Raw genomic sequence first — 26,248 nt, forward strand, 5'->3', positions numbered from 1 at the left:
AGCCACATGGAGAGCCAGTGGGGAACACTACAGGCCGAGGAGCTACCGAGGACCCCCATCACAAAAAGAGGCAGAAAGTCTGAATATCCAGGGGATGGGGGAGCGGCTCCTATGGATACAGCCACACAACAGGTATATAGTTATCTTCACTGCACACGCCCCTAGTCTGTCTACTAATAAGACCGGAGGGGGGGGGGGGGATCTGTTTAACCCCTTGTCTGCTTTTCCGGTCAATAATAGGGATGGAGATTCACCTTTCATTGGTGCCGTCACGGAGGAGAAAAACTACGAGAATCAAAAGCACGGAATATGAATAAAAAGATTTATTGTTTCATGGATTCACATGATCTGGGAAAGAAGAGAAATTCTACTAGAAATCATCGGAGCGGCAAAAACCCTGCAGATCTACTGTGTGAAATACCCATCATCATCATCATCATCATCATCATCATCAATGGCTGTGCGGTGAAGACATTAGATCTGGCCACGATCGTCCATAAAACCTCTGTCCACGGCTGCAAGATAAAAGAAAAGATCTACAAGTCTGCAAAACTCCGGCAGAGAAGTCGTCTCCTGCTCGTACAAGGATCTCGTCTACACAAAGATCTTCCAACATGAGCACAGTCCGCGCTGGGCATCGCCTGCACAAGAAACCACGGCAAAGTCACACAAGAAGGAGAAGACTCCAGGTCACTGCAGAAACCCCAAGCTAAGTCCATGAACATCTTACCCAATTACAAGTAACCAGTCTTTATCTTCGGACACACCAATTAATAGTATTCATAGATATATCAGTAACTGCACAGATACAGCGAGTAGCAGGCCCTCAATCCAATGGCAGCCAGACAGAATAATCCATAGGACGGGTGTCGTAAGGTCACACCACTGACTCCGCTTCAGGTATTCGGCGATTACTTGTCCAGCCCTGCCCCCAACTACAAGAAAATGGCCCCTGTTCTATAAGACCTCTTATAGATTGTAAGCTCCTATGGTCAGGACACTTACTGTACAAGGTCTGCCATCCTGAGATCACTTACCTGGCACAAATGGTTAATGTAAGGTCAGGTCAGGAGACACATTCAGGGACTTGTAGATTTCCTTTAGTATCAGCAGCGCCGTGTCTTCAGATTCCCTATGAGGATAAGACAGAACACAAGGAGTCCTCATACCTGGCTGACATGGTGTGCACTTGTATGTTACGTGTTCTGTATATGGCTCCGTGTATGAGGCCCTGATACACATGTGATGGTGGAGCCTGCACATTGCCGCGGGGGCTACTACTGCGACTTACAGCTCCTGAGGCAGCTAGCCCACACAGTCACCCGCTCTTACAGTAAAGAAGCCTTGTGCCCAATTCTTTTTTCTTATATTTTGGTTTTTGAGGGGATTGGACCTGCTGCAGCTGTTTGCCACGTTTTGTCTGAGCCACTTAAGGACTTAGACATCTGAATTAGGGCCACATGCCCGGACCTCCTCTCTACGAGTCTGCTCCATAGTCATCCCCGGAGCCGCACCAGTCTGTTCTACAGCGCCTCAGCCGGACACTCACCAATAGCAGAGGTGGCTCTGGAGCGCAAACAGATATTCATTAAAGCTCTCAATGGGTTTCTCCTGAAGGACGTAATCAATTCTGCGGCCCCCGTTCAGCCGGCCGATCTTCACCAGCAGCTCCTCTTCTCGCCAAGACTCTGCGCTCTCCAGCTTCTCCGCTGCAATTCAAGAGACAAGGAGCGGATCAGTCTCGGGATTACACAGACAAGGAGCGGATCAGTCTCGGGATTATACAGACAAGTGTGGGGATCAGTCTCCAGATTACACAGACAAATGTGGGGATCAGTCTCCGGATTACACAGACAAGTGTGGGGATCAGTCTCGGGATTACACAGACAAGGAGCGGATCAGTCTCTGGATTACACAGACAAGTGTGGGGATCAGTCTCTGGATTACACAGACAAGTGTGGGGATCAGTCTCTGGATTACACAGACAAGTGTGGGGATCAGTCTCGGGATTACACAGACAAGTGTGGGGATCAGTCTCCGGATTACACAGACAAATGTGGGGATCAGTCTCTGGATTACACAGACAAGTGTGGGGATCAGTCTCTGGATTACACAGACAAGCGTGGGGATCAGTCTCTGGATTACAGACAAGTGTGGGGATCAGTCTCTGGATTACAGACAAGTGTGGGGATCAGTCTCGGGATTACACAGACAAGTGTGGGGGATCAGTCTCGGGATTACACAGACAAGTGTGGGGGATCAGTCTCGGGATTACACAGACAAGTGTGGGGGATCAGTCTCGGGATTACACAGACAAGTGTGGGGATCAGTCTCGGGATTACACAGACAAGTGTGGGGATCAGTCTCGGGATTACACAGACAAGCGTGGGGATCAGTCTCGGGATTACACAGACAAGCGTGGGGATCAGTCTCGGGATTACACAGACAAGCGTGGGGATCAGTCTGGGGATTACACAGACAAGCGTGGGGATCAGTCTCGGGATTACACAGACAAGTGTGGGGATCAGTCTGGGGATTACACAGACAAGTGTGGGGATCAGTCTCGGGATTACACAGACAAGTGTGGGGATCAGTCTCGGGATTACACAGACAAGTGTGGGGATCAGTCTCGGGATTACACAGACAAGTGTGGGGATCAGTCTCGGGATTATACAGACAAGTGTGGGGGATCAGTCTCGGGATTACACGGGGTGGTCAGGGTTTGGTATTCTGCACCTTCTCCTTCCCGCTTATCTTCCTCTTCTATGATTTGATCGGCTACTTTCTCCAGCTCCGCTTGAAGTTGAGATGAAGACGTGTGCGCTCGGGCGAATTCATTCAGGGTCTGCCATGCCAGGCGGAGGGAGCTCATGAATCCGTGCTTGAGGTCAGACCCCATGCGGCTGAGACTTTCCTTCAACTCTGCCAAGCAGAAATCATTGTACATTGCGGGTCATCTCAGATCCTTCTCAAGCCCAAAGTACATTACTAAGACGACTTACAAGGACATACCAAGGTGCAACCGTTTCCGGCCCTTGTGGTGCGGGACCAACACCGGCTTCAAGTCCAGATCAGGCAAAATCATCGGCTCCAATCGATAGGCGACAGGATCCAGCTAAGGAAACACCAAGATCAGTTCCTGAACCCATCCTGCACCCTACAGGTCCTGCCAGTGAAGCTACTGCCCTGAGACATGGGCAGGTGACAAGGCTCCACCATGTCGCCACCTACCGGGTGGTAAATGTTGAAGAAGTTCTTACAGGTCGGCAGTCTGTAGTTCTCGTCAATCCTGTTCACACCTCTGACTGTAAGGAACATGCCAATGGGCGAGCCGAGGGCGAAGAAGTTCACAGGCTCAAAATCCAGAGAGTTATAACGCACAGAAACCTGGGCACACATGGAGAGGACAGAGAGGTGAGAAGCCGCCATTGTCTTACTGGGCCATTGCTATCAGAGTTAGGGCACACTGCCAGGTAGTCACATAAGATGGGCTATTGGGATCCAATCTCCTATAGAGTCAGGTGATCGGGGGGGTGTTGTAGGTTCATACACAGATCGGACTCCTCTACAAGGACCTGCCATGATCGCCGACCCTTCAGACCCCCGCACTGGAACTACAGAGAGAACCTCAGAGAGTCTCCGAATAATGCAAGAAAATACAAGATGTCACATGGGGTCACTGATGGCATCACGGTGCTGGCTTCATAACACTGTAGTCACGTGGCCACATCTGTAACACCTATAGATAATACACAGCTATAGGCGCCAGCACGGTGACCACTGACAGCAATCATGCAGAGAGCGCACCTCCCACAAAGATGGTGACACTAGATGCCAGTAGCCATGCGGACTAAGGGACGACCCCTCAGCACAAGGACAAGGTTTAGGCCCCGGCAGATTCACCCCACGTCCTGTTATTACCTGTCCAGTTCCGGTCTCGAAATGCTCGTAATCCACGTGGATGGAGGAGACGGACGTGCCGACTGGCAGCTTCCTCCTGGGGGGCTCGGAGCTGTCACCGGCATGAGCGGGCACAGCTTCTTCTTGCTTTGTCTCAGGATTTCTTTTGTTGGCAATTTTTTTTTCTTCCTTCACCAGGATTAAAAGAATTGAATAAAAATACATTCGTGTCCCATGACAGGAGAAGACACGAAAGCCACCGGCAGGACAGTACACACAGCGCTCACCTGCTGCGCACACAGCTCCTCTACAAACTTAGCAATCTTCTTCCTGGGCCCCAGAGGAATCCCCATGTCCTTCAGGTCACCGATTGTGCACATCAGCTAAGGGAGAGAGGCAAACACATCAGGGACAGCAGGGGGCGCTCATACCCCGAGGAGCCAGATCTAGAGACTGGTGCATGTACAGGACTGCAATGGCAGTGCCATAGAGACGACAGGGCAGCAGGGGGCGCTCATACACCGAGGAGCGAGATCTAGAGACTGGTGCATGTACAGGACTGCAATGACAGTGCCATAGAGGGGACAGGGCAGCAGGGGGCGCTCGTACACCGAGGAGCGAGATCTAGAGACTGGTGCATGTACAGGACCGCAATGGCAGTGCCATAGAGGTGACAGGCCAGCAGGGGGCGCTCGTACACCGAGGAGCGAGATCTAGAGACTGGTGCATGTACAGGACTGCAATGACAGTGCCATAGAGGGGACAGGGCAGCAGGGGGCGCTCATACCCCGAGGAGCCAGATCTAGAGACTGGTGCATGTACAGGACTGCAATGACAGTGCCATAGAGACGACAGGGCAGCAGGGGGCGCTCGTACACCGAGGAGCGAGATCTAGAGACTGGTGCATGTACAGGACCGCAATGGCAGTGCTATAGAGACGACAGGGCAGCAGGGGGCGCTCGTACACCGAGGAGTGAGATCTAGAGACTGGTGCATGTACAGGACCGCAATGGCAGTGCTATAGAGGTGACAGGGCAGCAGGGGGCGCTCGTACACCGAGGAGCGAGATCTAGAGACTGGTGCATGTACAGGACTGCAATGACAGTGCCATAGAGGGGACAGGGCAGCAGGGGGCGCTCATACCCCGAGGAGCCAGATCTAGAGACTGGTGCATGTACAGGACTGCAATGACAGTGCCATAGAGACGACAGGGCAGCAGGGGGCGCTCGTACACCGAGGAGCGAGATCTAGAGACTGGTGCATGTACAGGACTGCAATGACAGTGCCATAGAGGGGACAGGGCAGCAGGGGGCGCTCGTACACCGAGGAGCGAGATCTAGAGACTGGTGCATGTACAGGACCGCAATGGCAGTGCCATAGAGGTGACAGGCCAGCAGGGGGCGCTCGTACACCGAGGAGCGAGATCTAGAGACTGGTGCATGTACAGGACTGCAATGACAGTGCCATAGAGGGGACAGGGCAGCAGGGGGCGCTCATACCCCGAGGAGCCAGATCTAGAGACTGGTGCATGTACAGGACTGCAATGACAGTGCCATAGAGACGACAGGGCAGCAGGGGGCGCTCGTACACCGAGGAGCGAGATCTAGAGACTGGTGCATGTACAGGACCGCAATGGCAGTGCTATAGAGACGACAGGGCAGCAGGGGGCGCTCGTACACCGAGGAGTGAGATCTAGAGACTGGTGCATGTACAGGACCGCAATGGCAGTGCTATAGAGGTGACAGGGCAGCAGGGGGCGCTCGTACACCGAGGAGCCAGATCTAGAGACTGGTGCATGTACAGGACCGCAATGGCAGTGCCATAGAGGTGACAGGCCAGCAGGGGGCGCTCATACCCCGAGGAGCCAGATCTAGAGACTGGTGCATGTACAGGACCGCAATGGCAGTGCCATAGAGACGACAGGGCAGCAGGGGGCGCTCGTACACCGAGGAGCGAGATCTAGAGACTGGTGCATGTACAGGACTGCAATGACAGTGCCATAGAGGGGACAGGGCAGCAGGGGGCGCTCATACCCCGAGGAGCCAGATCTAGAGACTGGTGCATGTACAGGACTGCAATGACAGTGCCATAGAGACGACAGGGCAGCAGGGGGCGCTCGTACACCGAGGAGTGAGATCTAGAGACTGGTGCATGTACAGGACCGCAATGGCAGTGCTATAGTGACGACAGGGCAGCAGGGGGCGCTCGTACACCGAGGAGCGAGATCTAGAGACTGGTGCATGTACAGGACCGCAATGGCAGTGCCATAGAGGTGACAGGGCAGCAGGGGGCGCTCGTACACCGAGGAGCGAGATCTAGAGACTGGTGCATGTACAGGACCGCAATGGCAGTGCTATAGAGACGACAGGGCAGCAGGGGGCGCTCGTACACCGAGGAGCGAGATCTAGAGACTGGTGCATGTACAGGACCGCAATGGCAGTGCCATAGAGGTGACAGGCCAGCAGGGGGCGCTCGTACACCGAGGAGCGAGATCTAGAGACTGGTGCATGTACAGGACCGCAATGGCAGTGCCATAGAGGTGACAGGGCAGCAGGGGGCGCTCGTACACCGAGGAGCGAGATCTAGAGACTGGTGCATGTACAGGACCGCAATGGCAGTGCCATAGAGGTGACAGGGCAGCAGGGGGCGCTCGTACACCGAGGAGTGAGATCTAGAGACTGGTGCATGTACAGGACCGCAATGGCAGTGCCATAGAGGTGACAGGGCAGCAGGGGGCGCTCGTACACCGAGGAGCGAGATCTAGAGACTGGTGCATGTACAGGACCGCAATGGCAGTGCCATAGAGGTGACAGGGCAGCAGGGGGCGCTCGTACACCGAGGAGTGAGATCTAGAGACTGGTGCATGTACAGGACTGCAATGACAGTGCCATAGAGACGACAGGGCAGCAGGGGACGCTCGTACACCGAGGAGCGAGATCTAGAGACTGGTGCATGTACAGGACCGCAATGGCAGTGCCATAGAGGTGACAGGGCAGCAGGGGGCGCTCGTACACCGAGGAGCGAGATCTAGAGACTGGTGCATGTACAGGACCGCAATGGCAGTGCCATAGAGGTGACAGGGCAGCAGGGGGCGCTCGTACACCGAGGAGCGAGATCTAGAGACTGGTGCATGTACAGGACCGCAATGGCAGTGCTATAGAGGTGACAGGGCAGCAGGGGGCGCTCATACCCCGAGGAGCGAGATCTAGAGACTGGTGCATGTACAGGACCGCAATGGCAGTGCCATAGAGGGGACAGGGCAGCAGGGGGCGCTCGTACACCGAGGAGCGAGATCTAGAGACTGGTGCATGTACAGGACCGCAATGGCAGTGCCATAGAGGGGACAGGGCAGCAGGGGGCGCTCGTACACCGAGGAGCGAGATCTAGAGACTGGTGCATGTACAGGACCGCAATGGCAGTGCTATAGAGGTGACAGGGCAGCAGGGGGCGCTCGTACACCGAGGAGCGAGATCTAGAGACTGGTGCATGTACAGGACCGCAATGGCAGTGCTATAGAGGTGACAGGGCAGCAGGGGGCGCTCATACCCCGAGGAGCGAGATCTAGAGACTGGTGCATGTACAGGACCGCAATGGCAGTGCCATAGAGACGACAGGGCAGCAGGGGACGCTCGTACACCGAGGAGCGAGATCTAGAGACTGGTGCATGTACAGGACCGCAATGGCAGTGCTATAGAGGTGACAGGGCAGCAGGGGGCGCTCATACCCCGAGGAGCGAGATCTAGAGACTGGTGCATGTACAGGACCGCAATGGCAGTGCCATAGAGGTGACAGGGCAGCAGGGGGCGCTCGTACACCGAGGAGCGAGATCTAGAGACTGGTGCATGTACAGGACCGCAATGGCAGTGCCATAGAGGGGACAGGGCAGCAGGGGGCGCTCGTACACCGAGGAGCGAGATCTAGAGACTGGTGCATGTACAGGACCGCAATGGCAGTGCTATAGAGGTGACAGGGCAGCAGGGGGCGCTCGTACACCGAGGAGCCAGATCTAGAGACTGGTGCATGTACAGGACCGCAATGGCAGTGCCATAGAGGGGACAGGGCAGCAGGGGGCGCTCGTACACCGAGGAGCGAGATCTAGAGACTGGTGCATGTACAGGACCGCAATGGCAGTGCTATAGAGGTGACAGGGCAGCAGGGGGCGCTCGTACACCGAGGAGCGAGATCTAGAGACTGGTGCATGTACAGGACTGCAATGACAGTGCCATAGAGGGGACAGGGCAGCAGGGGGCGCTCATACACAGAGGAGCGAGATCTAGAGACTGGTGCATGTACAGGACCGCAATGACAGTGCCATAGAGGGGACAGGGCAGCAGGGGGCGCTCATACCCCGAGGAGCCAGATCTAGAGACTGGTGCATGTACAGGACTGCAATGGCAGTGCTATAGAGACGACAGGGCAGCAGGGGGCGCTCGTACACCAAGGAGCGAGATCTAGAGACTGGTGCATGTACAGGACCGCAATGGCAGTGCTATAGAGACGACAGGGCAGCAGGGGGCGCTCGTACACCAAGGAGCGAGATCTAGAGACTGGTGCATGTACAGGACCGCAATGGCAGTGCTATAGAGACGACAGGGCAGCAGGGGGCGCTCGTACACCGAGGAGCGAGATCTAGAGACTGGTGCATGTACAGGACCGCAATGGCAGTGCCATAGAGGTGACAGGCCAGCAGGGGGCGCTCGTACACCGAGGAGCGAGATCTAGAGACTGGTGCATGTACAGGACCGCAATGGCAGTGCCATAGAGGTGACAGGGCAGCAGGGGGCGCTCGTACACCGAGGAGCGAGATCTAGAGACTGGTGCATGTACAGGACTGCAATGGCAGTGCTATAGAGACGACAGGGCAGCAGGGGGCGCTCGTACACCGAGGAGTGAGATCTAGAGACTGGTGCATGTACAGGACTGCAATGACAGTGCCATAGAGACGACAGGGCAGCAGGGGGCGCTCGTACACCGAGGAGCGAGATCTAGAGACTGGTGCATGTACAGGACCGCAATGGCAGTGCTATAGAGGTGACAGGGCAGCAGGGGGCGCTCATACACAGAGGAGCGAGATCTAGAGACTGGTGCATGTACAGGACCGCAATGACAGTGCCATAGAGGGGACAGGGCAGCAGGGGGCGCTCGTACACCGAGGAGCGAGATCTAGAGACTGGTGCATGTACAGGACCGCAATGGCAGTGCCATAGAGACGACAGGGCAGCAGGGGGCGCTCGTACACCAAGGAGCGAGATCTAGAGACTGGTGCATGTACAGGACCGCAATGGCAGTGCTATAGAGACGACAGGGCAGCAGGGGGCGCTCGTACACCGAGGAGCGAGATCTAGAGACTGGTGCATGTACAGGACCGCAATGGCAGTGCCATAGAGGGGACAGGGCAGCAGGGGGCGCTCGTACACCGAGGAGCGAGATCTAGAGACTGGTGCATGTACAGGACCGCAATGGCAGTGCTATAGAGACGACAGGGCAGCAGGGGGCGCTCGTACACCGAGGAGCAAGATCTAGAGACTGGTGCATGTACAGGACCGCAATGGCAGTGCCATAGAGGTGACAGGGCAGCAGGGGGCGCTCGTACACCGAGGAGCGAGATCTAGAGACTGGTGCATGTACAGGACCGCAATGGCAGTGCTATAGAGACGACAGGGCAGCAGGGGGCGCTCGTACACCGAGGAGCGAGATCTAGAGACTGGTGCATGTACAGGACCGCAATGGCAGTGCCATAGAGGTGACAGGGCAGCAGGGGGCGCTCGTACACCGAGGAGCGAGATCTAGAGACTGGTGCATGTACAGGACCGCAATGGCAGTGCTATAGAGACGACCACTGTGTAGGTGTCAGCCTCTCATCAAAGTGTTACTGGAGGAGAAAACTGGTGCCCCAAACAGGGCGACACCCCGGGGTCAGCACACACCCCTCCTGCATACACACTAGAAGGGGATACAAAACAACAATGTGTGCAGCGCCCCCTACAGGAGCCTGAGGGGTTATGAGGCCAATCTGGTGGTAGCAGACTCTCTATAGGAAGGCGGAGGAGGACAGGCCGTGCACTTAGGGCCTTCTTTGCAGACTGTGTATTTGGCCACAACCAAGCCTGAATCCGGAACACAGAGGAAACTAAAGGAAAGAGTTAAACTGAGTAGCTGGGCACGGTGTGAATAAAGCCTTAGTGGATGTTATTTGTGGGGGGAGGGGATGTCTCTCCTTGAGGGGGGAACAAGTGGGGGGGGTGTCTCTCCTTGGCTTTCTCTGAGGGATATCTATCCTTGGGGGGTAGTAGGGGCCTGACTCCTGTCCGTGTCTAGACCTGAGGCCAATCATTTGGTACCCCGCGGACAGTTACCAGAGACTCCATGTCCATCTTCTCCTCCTCCAGTAAAGCAGTGTACTCGGCCAGGCTGAGCGACTCCAGCGCCTCCCTCAAGCTGGGGCAGTCATGGTGTGGATCCTCACTAGCGTCTCTTGGTTCTGGAGAGTTACTCTGGAGAGAGACATGGAGCGGGTTAGTGTGACCTGTGGGTGGTCAGGCCGGAGGCCGCTGTACAGGAGGGGGTAACACTGAGCCTCCTCCCGGACTGTACCATAGTATGGAGGGGGATCACAGACTGACCTGCTTCTCCACTGTGGATTCACTTTTCACCGGAGCGATGGCGTGGTTGGCGGTAGCCGATGCCGGCGGTGGGGCCGTTAGATCTGTCTGGTTGGACAATATGTCAAACATAATCAAAGACCCTACAAAAAGAGGGAGAAATGTGATGTACTGGTGGTCAGGAGAAGGCCGCAGACTAGATGTCAGATCTGGAGAATGTAATGGGTGGCCAGGCCGTGCCCTCCGGAGGAGCCCAAATCTAGACTCTTATTGGGTACAATGACTTATAAGTGGCCAAGTCCCTGCAGTGAGGACGGCGTACCTAGACTGTGGCCGGCCATTGATACTCCGCCCTTGAAGTCGGGGTTTCGGCTCATAAACAGCTCATAGAGCCGGTTGACCTCTAGAGTGACCTTGTCCACGATGGTCTGGCAGTAGGTAGGACTGTTGTAGAACAAAATGTCCAGCAGCGTCTCGTTGGTGAAGTGTCTGAGACGTCCGATACTGGGCAGAGTGATCTGCTTGATGTGTCTGCAAGAGAAGATAAGTCAGGAAGAAGCAAGAACTCTGGAGGAGCGAAACAGCGTCACGGCCATGATCTAGTCATCAAGAGAGACGTCAGGACACTCCAGAGCAAGAGCTAGATCCCAGCACCCCGAGCAAGAGCTAGATCCCAGCACCCCGAGCAAGAGCTAGATCCCAGCACCCCGAGCAAGAGCTAGATCCCAGCACCCCGAGCAAGAGCTAGATCCCAGCACCCCGAGCAAGAGCTAGATCCCAGCCCCCCAGAGCAAGAGCTAGATCCCAGCACGCCGAGCAAGAGCTAGATCCCAGCACCCCGAGCAAGGAGCAAGAGCTAGATCCCAGCACCCCGAGCAAGAGCTAGATCCCAGCACCCCGAGCAAGAGCTAGATCCCAGCACCCCGAGCAAGAGCTAGATCCCAGCACCCCGAGCAAGAGCTAGATCCCAGCACCCCGAGCAAGAGCTAGATCCCAGCACCCCGAGCAAGAGCTAGATCCCAGCACCCCGAGAAAGAGCTAGATCCCAGCACCCCGAGCAAGAGCTAGATCCCAGCACCCCGAGCAAGAGCTAGATCCCAGCACCCCGGGCAAGAACTAGATCCCAGCACCCCGAGCAAGAGCTAGATCCCAGCACGCCGAGCAAGAACTAGATCCCAGCACCCCGAGCAAGGAGCAAGAGCTAGATCCCAGCACCCCGAGCAAGAACTAGATCCCAGCACCCCGAGCAAGAGCAAGAGCTAGATCCCAGCACGCCGAGCAAGAACTAGATCCCAGCACCCCGAGCAAGGAGCAAGAGCTAGATCCCAGCACCCCGAGCAAGGAGCAAGAGCTAGATCCCAGCACGCCGAGCAAGAACTAGATCCCAGCACCCCGAGCAAGAGCTAGAGCTAGATCCTAGCACCCCGGGCAAGAGCTAGATCCCAGCACCCCAAGCGAGTAGCAAGAGCTAGATCCCAGCATGCCGAGCAAGGAGCAAGAGCTAGATCCCAGCACCCCGAGCAAGGAGCAAGAGCTAGATCCCAGCACCCCGAGCAAGGAGCAAGAGCTAGATCCTAGCACCCCGGGCAAGAGCTAGATCCCAGCACCCCAAGCGAGTAGCAAGAGCTAGATCCCAGCATGCCGAGCAAGGAGCAAGAGCTAGATCCCAGCACCCCGAGCAAGAGCTAGATCCCAGCCCCCCAGAGCAAGAGCTAGATCCCAGCACGCCGAGCAAGAGCTAGATCCCAGCACCCCGAGCAAGGAGCAAGAGCTAGATCCCAGCACCCCGAGCAAGAGCTAGATCCCAGCACCCCGAGCAAGAGCTAGATCCCAGCACCCCGAGCAAGAGCTAGATCCCAGCACCCCGAGCAAGGAGCAAGAGCTAGATCCCAGCACCCCGAGCAAGAGCTAGATCCCAGCACCCCGAGCAAGAGCTAGATCCCAGCACCCCGAGAAAGAGCTAGATCCCAGCACCCCGAGAAAGAGCTAGATCCCAGCACCCCGAGCAAGAGCTAGATCCCAGCACCCCGGGCAAGAGCTAGATCCCAGCACCCCGGGCAAGAGCTAGATCCCAGCACCCCGGGCAAGAGCTAGATCCCAGCACCCCGGGCAAGAGCTAGATCCCAGCACCCCGGGCAAGAGCTAGATCCCAGCACCCCGAGCAAGAGCTAGATCCCAGCACCCCGAGCAAGAGCTAGATCCCAGCACCCCGAGCAAGAGCTAGATCCCAGCACCCCGAGCAAGAGCTAGATCCCAGCACCCCGAGCAAGAGCTAGATCCCAGCACCCCGAGCAAGAGCTAGATCCCAGCACCCCGAGCAAGAGCTAGATCCCAGCACCCCGAGCAAGAGCTAGATCCCAGCACCCCGAGAAAGAGCTAGATCCCAGCACCCCGAGCAAGAGCTAGATCCCAGCACCCCGAGCAAGAGCTAGATCCCAGCACCCCGGGCAAGAACTAGATCCCAGCACCCCGAGCAAGAGCTAGATCCCAGCACGCCGAGCAAGAACTAGATCCCAGCACCCCGAGCAAGGAGCAAGAGCTAGATCCCAGCACCCCGAGCAAGAACTAGATCCCAGCACCCCGAGCAAGAGCAAGAGCTAGATCCCAGCACGCCGAGCAAGAACTAGATCCCAGCACCCCGAGCAAGGAGCAAGAGCTAGATCCCAGCACCCCGAGCAAGGAGCAAGAGCTAGATCCCAGCACGCCGAGCAAGAACTAGATCCCAGCACCCCGAGCAAGAGCTAGAGCTAGATCCTAGCACCCTGGGCAAGAGCTAGATCCCAGCACCCCAAGCGAGTAGCAAGAGCTAGATCCCAGCATGCCGAGCAAGGAGCAAGAGCTAGATCCCAGCACCCCGAGCAAGGAGCAAGAGCTAGATCCCAGCACCCCGAGCAAGGAGCAAGAGCTAGATCCTAGCACCCCGGGCAAGAGCTAGATCCCAGCACCCCAAGCGAGTAGCAAGAGCTAGATCCCAGCATGCCGAGCAAGGAGCAAGAGCTAGATCCCAGCACCCCGAGCAAGGAGCAAGAGCTAGATCCTAGCACCCCGGGCAAGAGCTAGATCCCAGCACCCCAAGCGAGGAGCAAGAGCTAGATCCCAGCATGCCGAGCAAGGAGCAAGAGCTAGATCCCAGCACCCCGAGCAAGAACTAGATCCCAGCACCCTAAATAAGGAGCCACCTCCAGAGCAAGGGGTCGATCCCACCACCCTGAATGGATTAGAATCTGTATAAGTAGGACTACCAGAGGGAGGGGGTGGCAGCACATCAATCCCTACAGAGGTCAAGGTGTAACCTGTCGCAAGAAGAATTATAAGTATAATCTGCATACAGACCTGTCCACCCCGGTGGCATCTCCATGGAGGGCGCTGTGCCAATGGACTGGCAGGAATTCCACTCGCCGCACTTTTCCCTCGTCCAGAGACTTCTTAAAGTGAGACTGCAGCAACTTCAGAGACACGGCCCTAAAGTCGTCCACTGAGCAGAAGAAAGATGAGAAGGATTACAATCTGTGCGGCGTGGCCTGCTCCTGCGCACAGGTGATCCTATCACATTACAGGTCCATGGAGTGTAAGCTCTTGTGCCCTCACTCCTATAGTTTGATGTGACAATGTCTGTCCACGTGTCCTCTGACTTGTGACGGCTGCGGGATAGGTTTGTATGATATAAAGTTCTTATTGATGTGGGCAGAGATTAGCGCGGCACGGATACGTTCCGGCACACATCCGCCATGTCGGCAGGACGAGCGGCACTCACCACATTCCACGATACTTCTGAAGCGCAGGTCACACACGGGGCCAATGCCATGAACCATGAACACCAGATGGTCGGCCTGCGCCATCTCCCCTGCAAGCAAAATGGCTGAATTAACTCTTAAAGTGAAGGCCCTTCTTACATACTGATAAGCCATGCACAGGGACAGTCTGTACGCACCCCCCGCCCGCCCCCCCGGGTGCCGGACCCCACAGCTCAGATACCGACTGTATCCCGGGGATAGTTCATCTGTATCAGAAATCTATTGTGGGCCGGTAACAGAGGGGAACAGTGTACGAGGGCAACCGCATTTATATCAGTCTCATAATATAAGGGGGCAACTCATGGAATCAAAGCGTTTGGGCTTTAATAAAGGGGTTCTCCAGCTCCACTTAGAGACCAGTGTCCCCCCCCCACGGGTCAGCTGACAGGTCATGGCGCGCTGTATGATGTAACTCCAGCCTTGAGCCCGTCCCCCTTAGCTGCGCCTCTGCCAGTGACAAGGACAGCCATTATTGTGACACGCTCCGGTACAAGGGGCAATGCTATGGAGGCCACTCCCGATACCCCACAGGACCCCTGAGAGGACCCCTGAGAGCCCCCAGGCCTATATTACCATCTGGAATGTCATCATGGTCGTCTATGCCCCTCTTGACCACTCGCGGCCTGGCCTGGCCATCTTGTGGGGTGCCCCATTCATCTGGAATAGCGCTGTGCTGGAACTGGACGATCACCTGCAAGGAAGACAGGACAGGGGTGTAACGGAGGCTGCCCCCTACAGGACAGGGGTGTAACGGAGGCTGCCCCCTACAGGACAGAGGTGTAACGGAGGCTGCCCCCTACAGGACAGGGGTGTAACGGAGGCTGCCCCCTACAGGACAGGGGTGTAACGGAGGCTGCCCCCTACAGGACAGAGGTGTAACGGAGGCTGCCCCCTACAGGACAGGGGTGTAACGGAGGCTGCCCCCTACAGGACAGAGGTGTAACGGAGGCTGCCCCCTACAGGACAGGGGTGTAACGGAGGCTGCCCCCTACAGGACAGGGGTGTAACGGAGGCTGCCCCCTACAGGACAGGGGTGTAACGGAGGCTGCCCCCTACAGGACAGGGGTGTAACGGAGGCTGCCCCCTACAGGACAGGGGTGTAACGGAGGCTGCCCCCTACAGGACAGGGGTGTAACGGAGGCTGCCCCCTACAGGACAGGGGTGTAACGGAGGCTGCCCCCTACAGGACAGGGGTGTAACGGAGGCTGCCCCCTACAGGACAGGGGTGTAACGGAGGCTGCCCCCTACAGGACAGGGGTGTAAGGAAGGCTGCCCCCTACAGGACAGGGGTGTAACGGAGGCTGCCCCCTACAGGACAGGGGTGTAACGGAGGCTGCCCCCTACAGGACAGGGGTGTAACGGAGGCTGCCCCCTACAGGACAGGGGTGTAACGGAGGCTGCCCCCTACAGGACAGGGGTGTAACGGAGGCTGCCCCCTACAGGACAGGGGTGTAACGGAGGCTGCCCCCTACAGGACAGGGGTGTAACGGAGGCTGCCCCCTACAGGACAGGGGTGTAACGGAGGCTGCCCCCTACAGGACAGGGGTGTAACGGAGGCTGCCCCCTACAGGACAGGGGTGTAACGGAGGCTGCCCCCTACAGGACAGGGGTGTAACGGAGGCTGCCCCCTACAGGACAGGGGTGTAACGGAGGCTGCCCCCTACAGGACAGGGGTGTAACGGAGGCTGCCCCCTACAGGACAGGGGTGTAACGGAGGCTGCCCCCTACAGGACAGAGGTGTAACGGAGGCTGCCCCCTACAGGACAGGGGTGTAACGGAGGCTGCCCCCTACAGGACAGAGGTGTAACGGAGGCTGCCCCCTACAGGACAGGGGTGTAACGGAGGCTGCCCCCTACAGGACAGGGGTGTAACGGAGGCTGCCCCCTACAGGACAGGGGTGTAACGGAGGCTGCCCCCTACAGGACAGGGGTGTAACGGAGGCTGCCCCCTACAGGACAGGGGTGTAACGGAGGCTGCCCCCTACAGGACAGGGGTGTAACGGAGGCTGCCCCCTACAGGACAGGGGTGTAACGGAGGCTGCCCCCTACAGGACAGAGGTGTAACGGAGGCTGCCCCCTACAGGACAGAGGTGTAACGGAGGCTGCCCCCTACAGGACAGGGGTGTAACGGAGGCTGCCCCCTACAGGACAGGGGTGTAACGGAGGCTGCCCCCTACAGGACAGGGGTGTAACGGAGGCTGCCCCCTACAGGACAGGGGTGTAACGGAGGCTGCCCCCTACAGGACAGGGGTGTAACGGAGGCTGCCCCCTACAGGACAGGGGTGTAACGGAGGCTTCCCCCTACAGGACAGGGGTGTAACGGAGGCTGCCCCCTACAGGACAGAGGTGTAACGGAGGCTGCCCCCTACAGGACAGGGGTGTAACGGAGGCTACCCCCTACAGGACAGGGGTGTAACGGAGGCTGCTCCCTACAGGACAGGGGTGTAACGGAGGCTGCCCCCTACAGGACAGGGGTGTAACGGAGGCTGCCCCCTCACAAGATTTGTCCAACATGTAAGAGGGGTATGACCTAAATAACTCAATAAATGCCCAGCCCTACTCCTGGACCCCAGAAGAAAAGCCAGAACTCCCCTGAGAGGGCCCAATGGTTCCAGAATCAGGGACGTGCTAGCCCTGCAGCTGCATTCATTGCTCCCAGCGCCTCCATCCATGTGCAGGGACGCCAATGTCGAGCCCTGAGCTGCTTGTACCTGCTTACTGCCGGGGACCACTGCACCCCAACAAGGCTCAGCTGACACCTGCACAGACCTGCACCCCCACAACTACTGCGGGACGACCATTTCTGACCCCTGGATTGTGTCTTTGTTTTCCGTGGGCCTGCGAGAGGAGACCCCATACAGCCCAATACAGTCGTGCTACTCACCCACTAGTAAGTGGCCCCTGTGCCTAGACCCTTCCCCCGCTGCAGCTTGTCTGTACCCTGATACCACTTACTGTCATTCTTTAATATATAACTGCAGTCTTAGACTGCCATCAAGTGGACACCTTGGAAATTACATCGCATTTAGAACATATCGGATCAGACCAGTCACTTCTATCTGGCCCATCAGATTGTATGTGACAGCACATTCTGTATCTGACCCCTGCGGTCCCACTAGCAGTTATATACCGCGACTGACACGCGTGTGCACATTTACACAGAATTGTCTCTATTAACAAGTCCCCAACACCAAACTGGCCCCGTAATACGTCTCATACCAACACAACTGGAGGATTTGGTTCCCCAGGATGCGACCAATGTTATTCCATGTACACACTGACCCAGGGCCTGCCCATTATCACACCATAGTGCCCCACAATGTACCGGGCACCGTCTGCATGCCACACATTTGTAACCACCTCAATGGCAACTACTAAGGCCTCATTCACATCTGCGTTTGGATTCCATCCAGGGAAGTCCACACGAGGACCCCCCTCAAATGGAACACCGAACTTAACTGCAGGTGGTGTGCCAGTGACAGCACATGGACCCCATTATAGTCTATGGGGGATATTATAGTCTATGGGGGTCCGTGTGCTTTCACTGCACAGCACTTGGTATGTGGATAAGGGGGGTCCTCACACGGACTCCCCCGGATGGAATCCAAACGCTGATGTGAACGAAGGGTTAAATACGGATTTCAAACGCAGATGTGAACGAGGCCTAACCAATATGAGAAGCCGACACCAACCAATCCTCCTCAGCGGCGTCTGAAGTCACAAGGAGAATAACGGCCCCTTCTTGATAAACGCCTGGACTTGCTCCATGTACAAACACTGAGGGGCTTAGAAGTGAGAGGGGGCGAATACTGAAACCTCCATCGGGGCGACGCACTGGGGGGGGGGGGGGGAATACAGGGAGTGAGGAGCAGACACTGCGGTGGGAGAACCCCTATAATGGCGAGGGGAGGGGGCTTAGATTAGTGCAGGGACTTCGATGATGATGATGATGATGATGGACGTGGGACCCGGGCAGGAAGCGTTACATGTACCTTGGGGTTGTGCATCACAATGGTCTCTCCTCCAGGGAACTCCAGCCTTCGATGCCACTGGTTACTGGTCACTGCCTTCCGGTATTCTGCCTAGAGAAGAAGCCATAACCATTATATGACAAGCACTAAGAGAGCGGGGTACTGAGAGCAGAGCCCCCCCATATAGGCCCCCCCCCTCCATATAGCCCCACACACACACACACACACACACACACACACACACACACACCGTGACACCATCACAGACTCATCACTACAGTCACCAAAGGAGATCTCTGGCAGCTTCTCCTCCAACAACTAATATCTGCTGGGATTGGTTTTATTCCACAACTTCCTGGTGTAAAGGCAGATCTATCCGGTTACTGGTGGTCACCCCAAAAAGAGCAGGAACTACTGCACCCCCCCCCCCCCAGGAAGAAGCAGAGAGCGCCCCCCTAAATTACACCAATACTCTCAGATAGGTGTCAATAGCCAGGATTAAAATACTGCTGTGTGCATGCTTCATGTGATTTAGTATGATGGTCGGCCCTGCACGTGTTGCTGTGTGCACGCTTCATGTGATTTAGTATGATGGTCGGCCCTGCACGTGTTGCTGTGTGCACGCTTCATGTGATTTAGTATGATGGTCGGCCCTGCACGTGTTGCTGTGTGCACGCTTCATGTGATTTAGTATGATGGTCGGCCCTGCACGTGTTGCTGTGTGTACGCTTCATGTGATTTAGTATGATGGTCGGCCCTGCACGTGTTGCTGTGTGCACACTTTATGTGATTTAGTATGATGGTCGGCCCTGCACGTGTTGCTGTGTGCACGCTTCATGTGATTTAGTATGATGGTCGGCCCTGCACGTGTTGCTGTGTGCACGCTTCATGTGATTTAGTATGATGGTCGGCCCTGCACGTGTTGCTGTGTGCACGCTTCATGTGATTTAGTATGATGAGGGTCGGCCTTGCACGTGTTACTGTGTGCATGCTTCATGTGATTTACAATGATGAGAGTCGACCTTGCACGTGTGGCTGTGTGCATGCTTCATGTGATTTAGTATGATGAGGGTCGGCCTTGCACGTGTTGCTGTGTGCACGCTTCATGTGATTTACAATGATGAGAGTCGACCTTGCACGTGTGGCTGTGTGCATGCTTCATGTGATTTACAATGATGAGGGTCGGCCCTGCACGTGTTGCTGTGTGCACGCTTCATGTGATTTACAATGATGAGGGTCGGCCTTGCACGTGTTGCTGTGTGCATGCTTCATGTGATTTACAATGATGAGGGTCGGCCTTGCACGTGTTCCTGTGTGCATGCTTCATGTGATTTAGTATGATGAGGGTCGGCCTTGCACGTGTTGCTGTGTGCATGCTTCATGTGATTTAGTATGATGAGGGTCGGCCTTGCACGTGTTGCTGTGTGCACGCTTCATGTGATTTACAATGATGAGGGTCGGCCTTGCACGTGTTGCTGTGTGCATGCTTCATGTGATTTACAATGATGAGGGTCGGCCTTGCATGTGTTGCTGTGTGCACGCTTCATGTGATTTAGTATGATGAGGGTCGGTCTTGCACGTGTTGCTGTGTGCATGCTTCATGTGATTTACAATGATGAGGGTCGGCCTTGCATGTGTTGCTGTGTGCATGCTTCATGTGATTTACAATGATGAGGGTCGGCCTTGCACGTGTTCCTGTGTGCATGCTTCATGTGATTTAGTATGATGAGGGTCGGCCTTGCACGTGTTGCTGTGTGCACGCTTCATGTGATTTACAATGATGAGGGTCGGCCTTGCACGTGTTGCTGTGTGCATGCTTCATGTGATTTACAATGATGAGGGTCGGCCTTGCATGTGTTGCTGTGTGCACGCTTCATGTGATTTAGTATGATGAGGGTCGGTCTTGCACGTGTTGCTGTGTGCATGCTTCATGTGATTTACAATGATGAGGGTCGGCCTTGCACGTGTTGCTGTGTGCATGCTTCATGTGATTTACAATGATGAGGGTCGGCCTTGCACGTGTTGCTGTGTGCATGCTTCATGTGATTTACAATGATGAGGGTCGGTCTTGCACGTGTTGCTGTGTGCATGCTTCATGTGATTTACAATGATGAGGGTCGGCCTTGCACGTGTTGCTGTGTGCATGCTTCATGTGATTTACAATGATGAGGGTCGGCCTTGCACGTGTTGCTGTGTGCATGCTTCATGTGATTTACAATGATGAGGGTCGGCCTTGCATGTGTTGCTGTGTGCATGCTTCATGTGATTTAGTATGATGAGGGTCGGTCTTGCACGTGTTGCTGTGTGCATGCTTCATGTGATTTACAATGATGAGGGTCGGCCTTGCATGTGTTGCTGTGTGCATGCTTCATGTGATTTAGTATGATGAGGGTCGGTCTTGCACGTGTTGCTGTGTGCATGCTTCATGTGATTTAGTATGATGAGGGTCGGCCTTGCACGTGTTGCTGTGTGCACGCTTCATGTGATTTAGTATGATGAGGGTCGGCCTTGCACGTGTTGCTGTGTGCACGCTTCATGTGATTTACAATGATGAGGGTCGGTCTTGCACGTGTTGCTGTGTGCATGCTTCATGTGATTTACAATGATGAGGGTCGGCCTTGCACGTGTTGCTGTGTGCATGCTTCATGTGATTTACAATGATGAGGGTCGGCCTTGCATGTGTTGCTGTGTGCATGCTTCATGTGATTTAGTATGATGAGGGTCGGTCTTGCACGTGTTGCTGTGTGCATGCTTCATGTGATTTAGGGAGAGGAGGGAGGCGCAGCCTTACATGTTTGTGAGAACAGTTCATGTCTACTATTTTAGCATGCAGACGGAGACTTACCTCCAGTTTCTCGCTGAAGTCCTCGCTGTAAGGGACAAACCTGCTGTCCGTGTCTCCTTTGTAGAACCAAGAGCAGCGCCTGACCTCCGAATCCTCCTCCTCCCAGTACACGGCCTTCATCTCCCGGTCATACAGACAGACATCATAGCGCCCGCCCGCTATACTCACCACCACACTCTCGGGGTCTGGCTGAACTGGAAAAGACAAAACCTAGGCGTTACACAAAAGACCCCGGACCTCTACCCCCGGCCCCTGTAGTGCCCCTCGCAGGCCGGGCAGAGCACAGCCCCCACTTACCAGAGTTATACACTTCTTCCAGGTTGGCAGAGTCATAATGGCTGAACGGCAGCCAGACCTCCCGACCTTCCACCAACTTGCAGAAAAACCAGTGCGGCTGGACGGGCTCATACAAGTTGGGTATAAATGGCGCTGCAGCTGGCAGTGGGGAAACCGCAGCTCGGGGGGTAGAATGGGGCTGAACCGCGGGCAGAAACGTCGAGGCTGTAGGAGGCTGCAAGACAAAAGCCACAGTGAGGGCAAATACATATATACATATAGAGGACTGGACCAGAGGAGATGGGACCTTCTGTATATAGAGGACTGGACCAGGGGAGATGGGACCTTCTGTATATACAGGACTGGACCAGGGGAGATGGGACCTTCTGTATATAGAGGACTGGACCAGGGGAGATGGGACCTTCTGTATATACAGGACTGGACCAGGGGAGATGGGACCTTCTGTATATACAGGACTGGACCAGGGGAGGTGGGACCTTCTGTATATAGAGGACTGGACCAGGGGAGATGGGACCTTCTGTATATAGAGGACTGGACCAGGGGAGATGGGACCTTCTGTATATAGAGGACTGGACCAGGGGAGATGGGACCTTCTGTATATACAGGACTGGACCAGGGGAGATGGGACCTTCTGTATATAGAGGACTGGACCAGGGGAGATGGGACCTTCTGTATATACAGGACTGGACCAGGGGAGATGGGACCTTCTGTATATAGAGGACTGGACCAGGGGAGATGGGACCTTCTGTATATAGAGGACTGGACCAGGGGAGATGGGACCTTCTGTATATAGAGGACTGGACCAGAGGAGGTGGGACCTTCTGTATATAGAGGACTGGACCAGGGGAGATGGGACCTTCTGTATATACAGGACTGGACCAGAGGAGGTGGGACCTTCTGTATATAGAGGACTGGACCAGAGGAGATGGGACCTTCTGTATATACAGGACTGGACCAGGGGAGATGGGACCTTCTGTATATAGAGGACTGGACCAGGGGAGATGGGACCTTCTGTATATACAGGACTGGACCAGGGGAGATGGGACCTTCTGTATATAGAGGACTGGACCAGGGGAGATGGGACCTTCTGTATATAGAGGACTGGACCAGGGGAGATGGGACCTTCTGTATATAGAGGACTGGACCAGGGGAGATGGGACCTTCTGTATATACAGGACTGGACCAGAGGAGGTGGGACCTTCTGTATATAGAGGACTGGACCAGAGGAGATGGGACCTTCTGTATATAGAGGACTGGACCAGGGGAGATGGGACCTTCTGTATATAGAGGACTGGACCAGAGGAGGTGGGACCTTCTGTATACAGAGGACTGGACCAGGGGAGGTGGGACCTTCTGTATATAGAGGACTGGACCAGGGGAGATGGGACCTTCTGTATATAGAGGACTGGACCAGGGGAGATGGGACCTTCTGTATATACAGGACTGGACCAGGGGAGATGGGACCTTCTGTATATAGAGGACTGGACCAGGGGAGATGGGACCTTCTGTATATAGAGGACTGGACCAGAGGAGGTGGGACCTTCTGTATATAGAGGACTGGACCAGGGGAGATGGGACCTTCTGTATATACAGGACTGGACCAGAGGAGGTGGGACCTTCTGTATATAGAGGACTGGACCAGGGGAGATGGGACCTTCTGTATATAGAGGACTGGACCAGGGGAGATGGGACCTTCTGTATATAGAGGACTGGACCAGGGGAGATGGGACCTTCTGTATATAGAGGACTGGACCAGGGGAGGTGGGACCTTCTGTATATAGAGGACTGGACCAGGGGAGATGGGACCTTCTGTATATACAGGACTGGACCAGGGGAGATGGGACCTTCTGTATATAGAGGACTGGACCAGGGGAGATGGGACCTTCTGTATATACAGGACTGGACCAGGGGAGGTGGGACCTTCTGTATATAGAGGACTGGACCAGGGGAGATGGGACCTTCTGTATATACAGGACTGGACCAGGGGAGATGGGACCTTCTGTATATAGAGGACTGGACCAGGGGAGATGGGACCTTCTGTATATAGAGGACTGGACCAGGGGAGATGGGACCTTCTGTATATAGAGGACTGGACCAGAGGAGATGGGACCTTCTGTATATAGAGGACTGGACCAGGGGAGATGGGACCTTCTGTATATAGAGGACTGGACCAGGGGAGATGGGACCTTCTGTATATAGAGGACTGGACCAGGGGAGATGGGACCTTCTGTATATAGAGGACTGGACCAGGGGAGATGGGACCTTCTGTATATAGAGGACTGGACCAGGGGAGATGGGACCTTCTGTATATAGAGGACTGGACCAGGGGAGATGGGACCTTCTGTATATAGAGGACTGGACCAGGGGAGATGGATCAGCAACAGCGCAAAAGGAATATGGCCGTCACATTATTCCTCTTCTATAGACCACAACCTAACGTCAGCTGTGGGGGTGTAGAAAGAGGGCAACACTGGATCAGCAGGGCAACAATGGCGCTTCCTCAGGGTACCATGAACCCAGCCAGATCACCACTAGAACAATCCATTAAAGGGGTCCTCTGTACACACATCCATAGTGTACTAAGGTTAGGGTACGACATTGGAGGAGTAACTTACAGGGGGCACGGAGGCCGGAGGACTCTGGTACAGTGCCGGGGGTCCCGGGGCCATCTGGAAGGCCTGGCTGACGTCCTGCTGTAGCTGTGGGGGAGGCAGGTAGGGATTCGTCCGGCTGCTCTGTATATTATGTCGGTAAGGGTTATGAGCGGCCTGAGAGGAGACCGGAGGCGGAGCGGAGTACACGCTCGGGGGTGGACACACCTGCACATTTGGAGGGAGCCCCCCAGAAGTGTCACTGGAGACTGGAGGAAGATTGCTATGAAATGGAGACGAGGTCCTGGGAGGAGTCTGAAGGTTCTGTCCATTCTGAACTGCGGTCACCAGGGGCTTAGACAACGCGGCAGAACCCACCGGCACCTGAGACACTGCGGGGGCGGGGGGCTGCCCGATATTGGCAAATGGGTCACTACTGGTACTGAGGCTGGAGGCCTGGGAAAAGTAGCTGAAGGTCTGCGGAGGGTTAATAGTACTGGCAGTCTGCCCCAAAAAGCTGTCCTCTTCTCCGACCTCCACCGCGTCATCTGCGGAAAGAAGAGGACAGATAGGTCAGCAGCCGAATACCCCCTGCCCCCCTCACTACAGCCGAATACCCCCCTGCCCCCTCACTACATCCGAATACCACCCTGCCCCCTCACTACAGCCGAATACCCCCCTGCCCCCCTCACTACATCCGAATACCCCCCTGCCCCCCTCACTACAGCCGAATACCCCCCTGCCCCCCTCACTACAGCCGAATAAACCCCTGCCCCCCTCACTACAGCCGAATACCCCCTGCCCCCCTCACTACAGCCGAATACCCCCCTGCCCCCTCACCCGGGCAGAATATCCCCCTGCCCGCCTCACTACATCCGAATACCACCCTGCCTGCCTCACTACAGCCGTATACCCCCCTGCCCCCTCACTACAGCCGAATACCCCCCTGCCCCCCTCACTACATCCGAATACCCCCCTGCCCCCCTCACTACAGCCGAATACCCCCCTGCCCCCCTCACTACAGCCGAATAAACCCCTGCCCCCCTCACTACAGCCGTATACCCCCCTGCCCCCTCACTACAGCCGAATACCCCCCTGCCCCCTCACTACAGCCGAATACCCCCCTGCCCCCTCACTACAGCCGAATACCCCCCCTGCCCCCCTCACTACAGCCGAATACCCCCCTGTCCCCCTCACTACAGCCGAATACCCCCCTGCCCCCCTCACTACAACCGTATACCCCCCTGCCCCCCTCACTACAGCCGAATACCCCCCTGCCCCCCTCACTACAGCCGTATACCCCCCTGCCCCCCTCACTACAGCCGTATACCCCCCTGCCCGCCTCACTACAGCCGTATACCCCCCTGCCCCCCTCACTACAGCCGAATACCCCCTGCCCCCCTCACTACAGCCGAATACCCCCTGCCCCCCTCACTACAGCCGAATACCCCCTGCCCCCCTCACTACAGCCGTATACCCCCCTGCCCCCTCACTACAGCCGTATACCCCCCTGCCCCCCTCACTACAGCCGTATACCCCCCTGCCCCCCTCACTACAGCCGAATACCACCCTGCCCCCCTCACTACAGCCGAATACCACCCTGCCCCCCTCACTACAGCCGAATACCCCCCTGCCCCCCTCACTACAGCCGTATACCCCCCTGCCCCCCTCACTACAGCCGAATACCCCCCTGCCCGCCTCACTACAGCCGAATTCCCCCCTGCCCCCCTCACTACAGCCGTATACCCCCCTGCCCCCCTCACTACAGCCGAATACCCCCCTGCCCGCCTCACTACAGCCGAATACCCCCCTGCCCCCCTCACTACAGCCGTATACCCCCCTGCCCGCCTCACTACAGCCGTATACCCCCCTGCCCCCCTCACTACAGCCGTATACCCCCCTGCCCGCCTCACTACAGCCGTATACCCCCCTGCCCGCCTCACTACAGCCGAATACCCCCCTGCCCTCCTACCCACCTCCATCACTCCCCTCATCCAGTCAGTACTCCCATAAGCCGCACAATCCTGTCAGGCTCTGTACACACCAGCCTTACACAGGGTCACTGACTCACCTGAGGAGAAGGGCCCGGGCCGGCTGACAGGAATGAAGGGGACGGAGAAGTTGAGCTCTGAGGGGGAGAACAGCAGGTTCCTATTCGTCCCACTAGACTTCTTTTCGGCCATAGCTGCTGACAAGCTCCACGTCCCCGAGCCGGAATCCAAAAGACTGACAGCGAGCTGACCAATCAC

The 26,248-nt window shown here is 56.1% G+C and overlaps 1 protein-coding gene across 2 annotated transcripts; it reads right to left on the bottom strand.

Annotated features, from left to right (window-relative positions):
* Nucleotides 1-308: 308 nt before the first annotated feature.
* On the bottom strand, nucleotides 309-26,228 carry SEC23IP (SEC23 interacting protein). Of its 2 annotated transcripts, XM_075258409.1 has the most exons (20): nucleotides 26,071-26,206; nucleotides 24,384-24,547; nucleotides 24,024-24,353; nucleotides 21,409-21,622; nucleotides 21,112-21,305; nucleotides 18,288-18,377; nucleotides 14,870-14,987; nucleotides 14,257-14,346; nucleotides 13,836-13,977; nucleotides 10,825-11,033; nucleotides 10,524-10,645; nucleotides 10,257-10,394; nucleotides 4,188-4,283; nucleotides 3,922-4,089; nucleotides 3,232-3,387; nucleotides 3,013-3,115; nucleotides 2,737-2,922; nucleotides 1,550-1,709; nucleotides 1,038-1,132; nucleotides 309-515 (listed from the first exon to the last, which is right to left on the bottom strand). In XM_075258409.1, exons 1-19 carry the CDS (start codon nucleotides 26,180-26,182, stop codon nucleotides 1,051-1,053), a joined length of 2,874 nt encoding a protein of 957 aa, XP_075114510.1. In that variant the 5' UTR covers nucleotides 26,183-26,206; the 3' UTR covers nucleotides 309-515; nucleotides 1,038-1,050. The 2 variants fall into 2 exon arrangements, with proteins under 2 accessions (XP_075114510.1, XP_075114511.1); XM_075258410.1 differs by having other exon boundaries at nucleotides 24,024-24,547; nucleotides 26,071-26,228.
* Between the last annotated feature and the right edge of the window lie 20 nt (nucleotides 26,229-26,248).

The sequence above is a fragment of the Leptodactylus fuscus genome, chromosome 10 (genome assembly GCF_031893055.1).
Source record: "Leptodactylus fuscus isolate aLepFus1 chromosome 10, aLepFus1.hap2, whole genome shotgun sequence".
Classification (NCBI taxonomy): domain Eukaryota; kingdom Metazoa; phylum Chordata; class Amphibia; order Anura; family Leptodactylidae; genus Leptodactylus; species Leptodactylus fuscus.

Coding starts and splice junctions, on each gene's coding strand:
- SEC23IP (XM_075258410.1), bottom strand. CDS start 26,182: ATGGCCGAAAAGAAGTCTAGTGGGACGAATAGGAACCTGCTGTTCTCC. Junction 10,395..10,523: donor AATCCACAGTGGAGAAGCAG/GTCAGTCTGTGA, acceptor GTCTCTCTCCAG/AGTAACTCTCCAGAACCAAG. Junction 2,923..3,012: donor CCGGAAACGGTTGCACCTTG/GTATGTCCTTGT, acceptor TCTGCTTGGCAG/AGTTGAAGGAAAGTCTCAGC.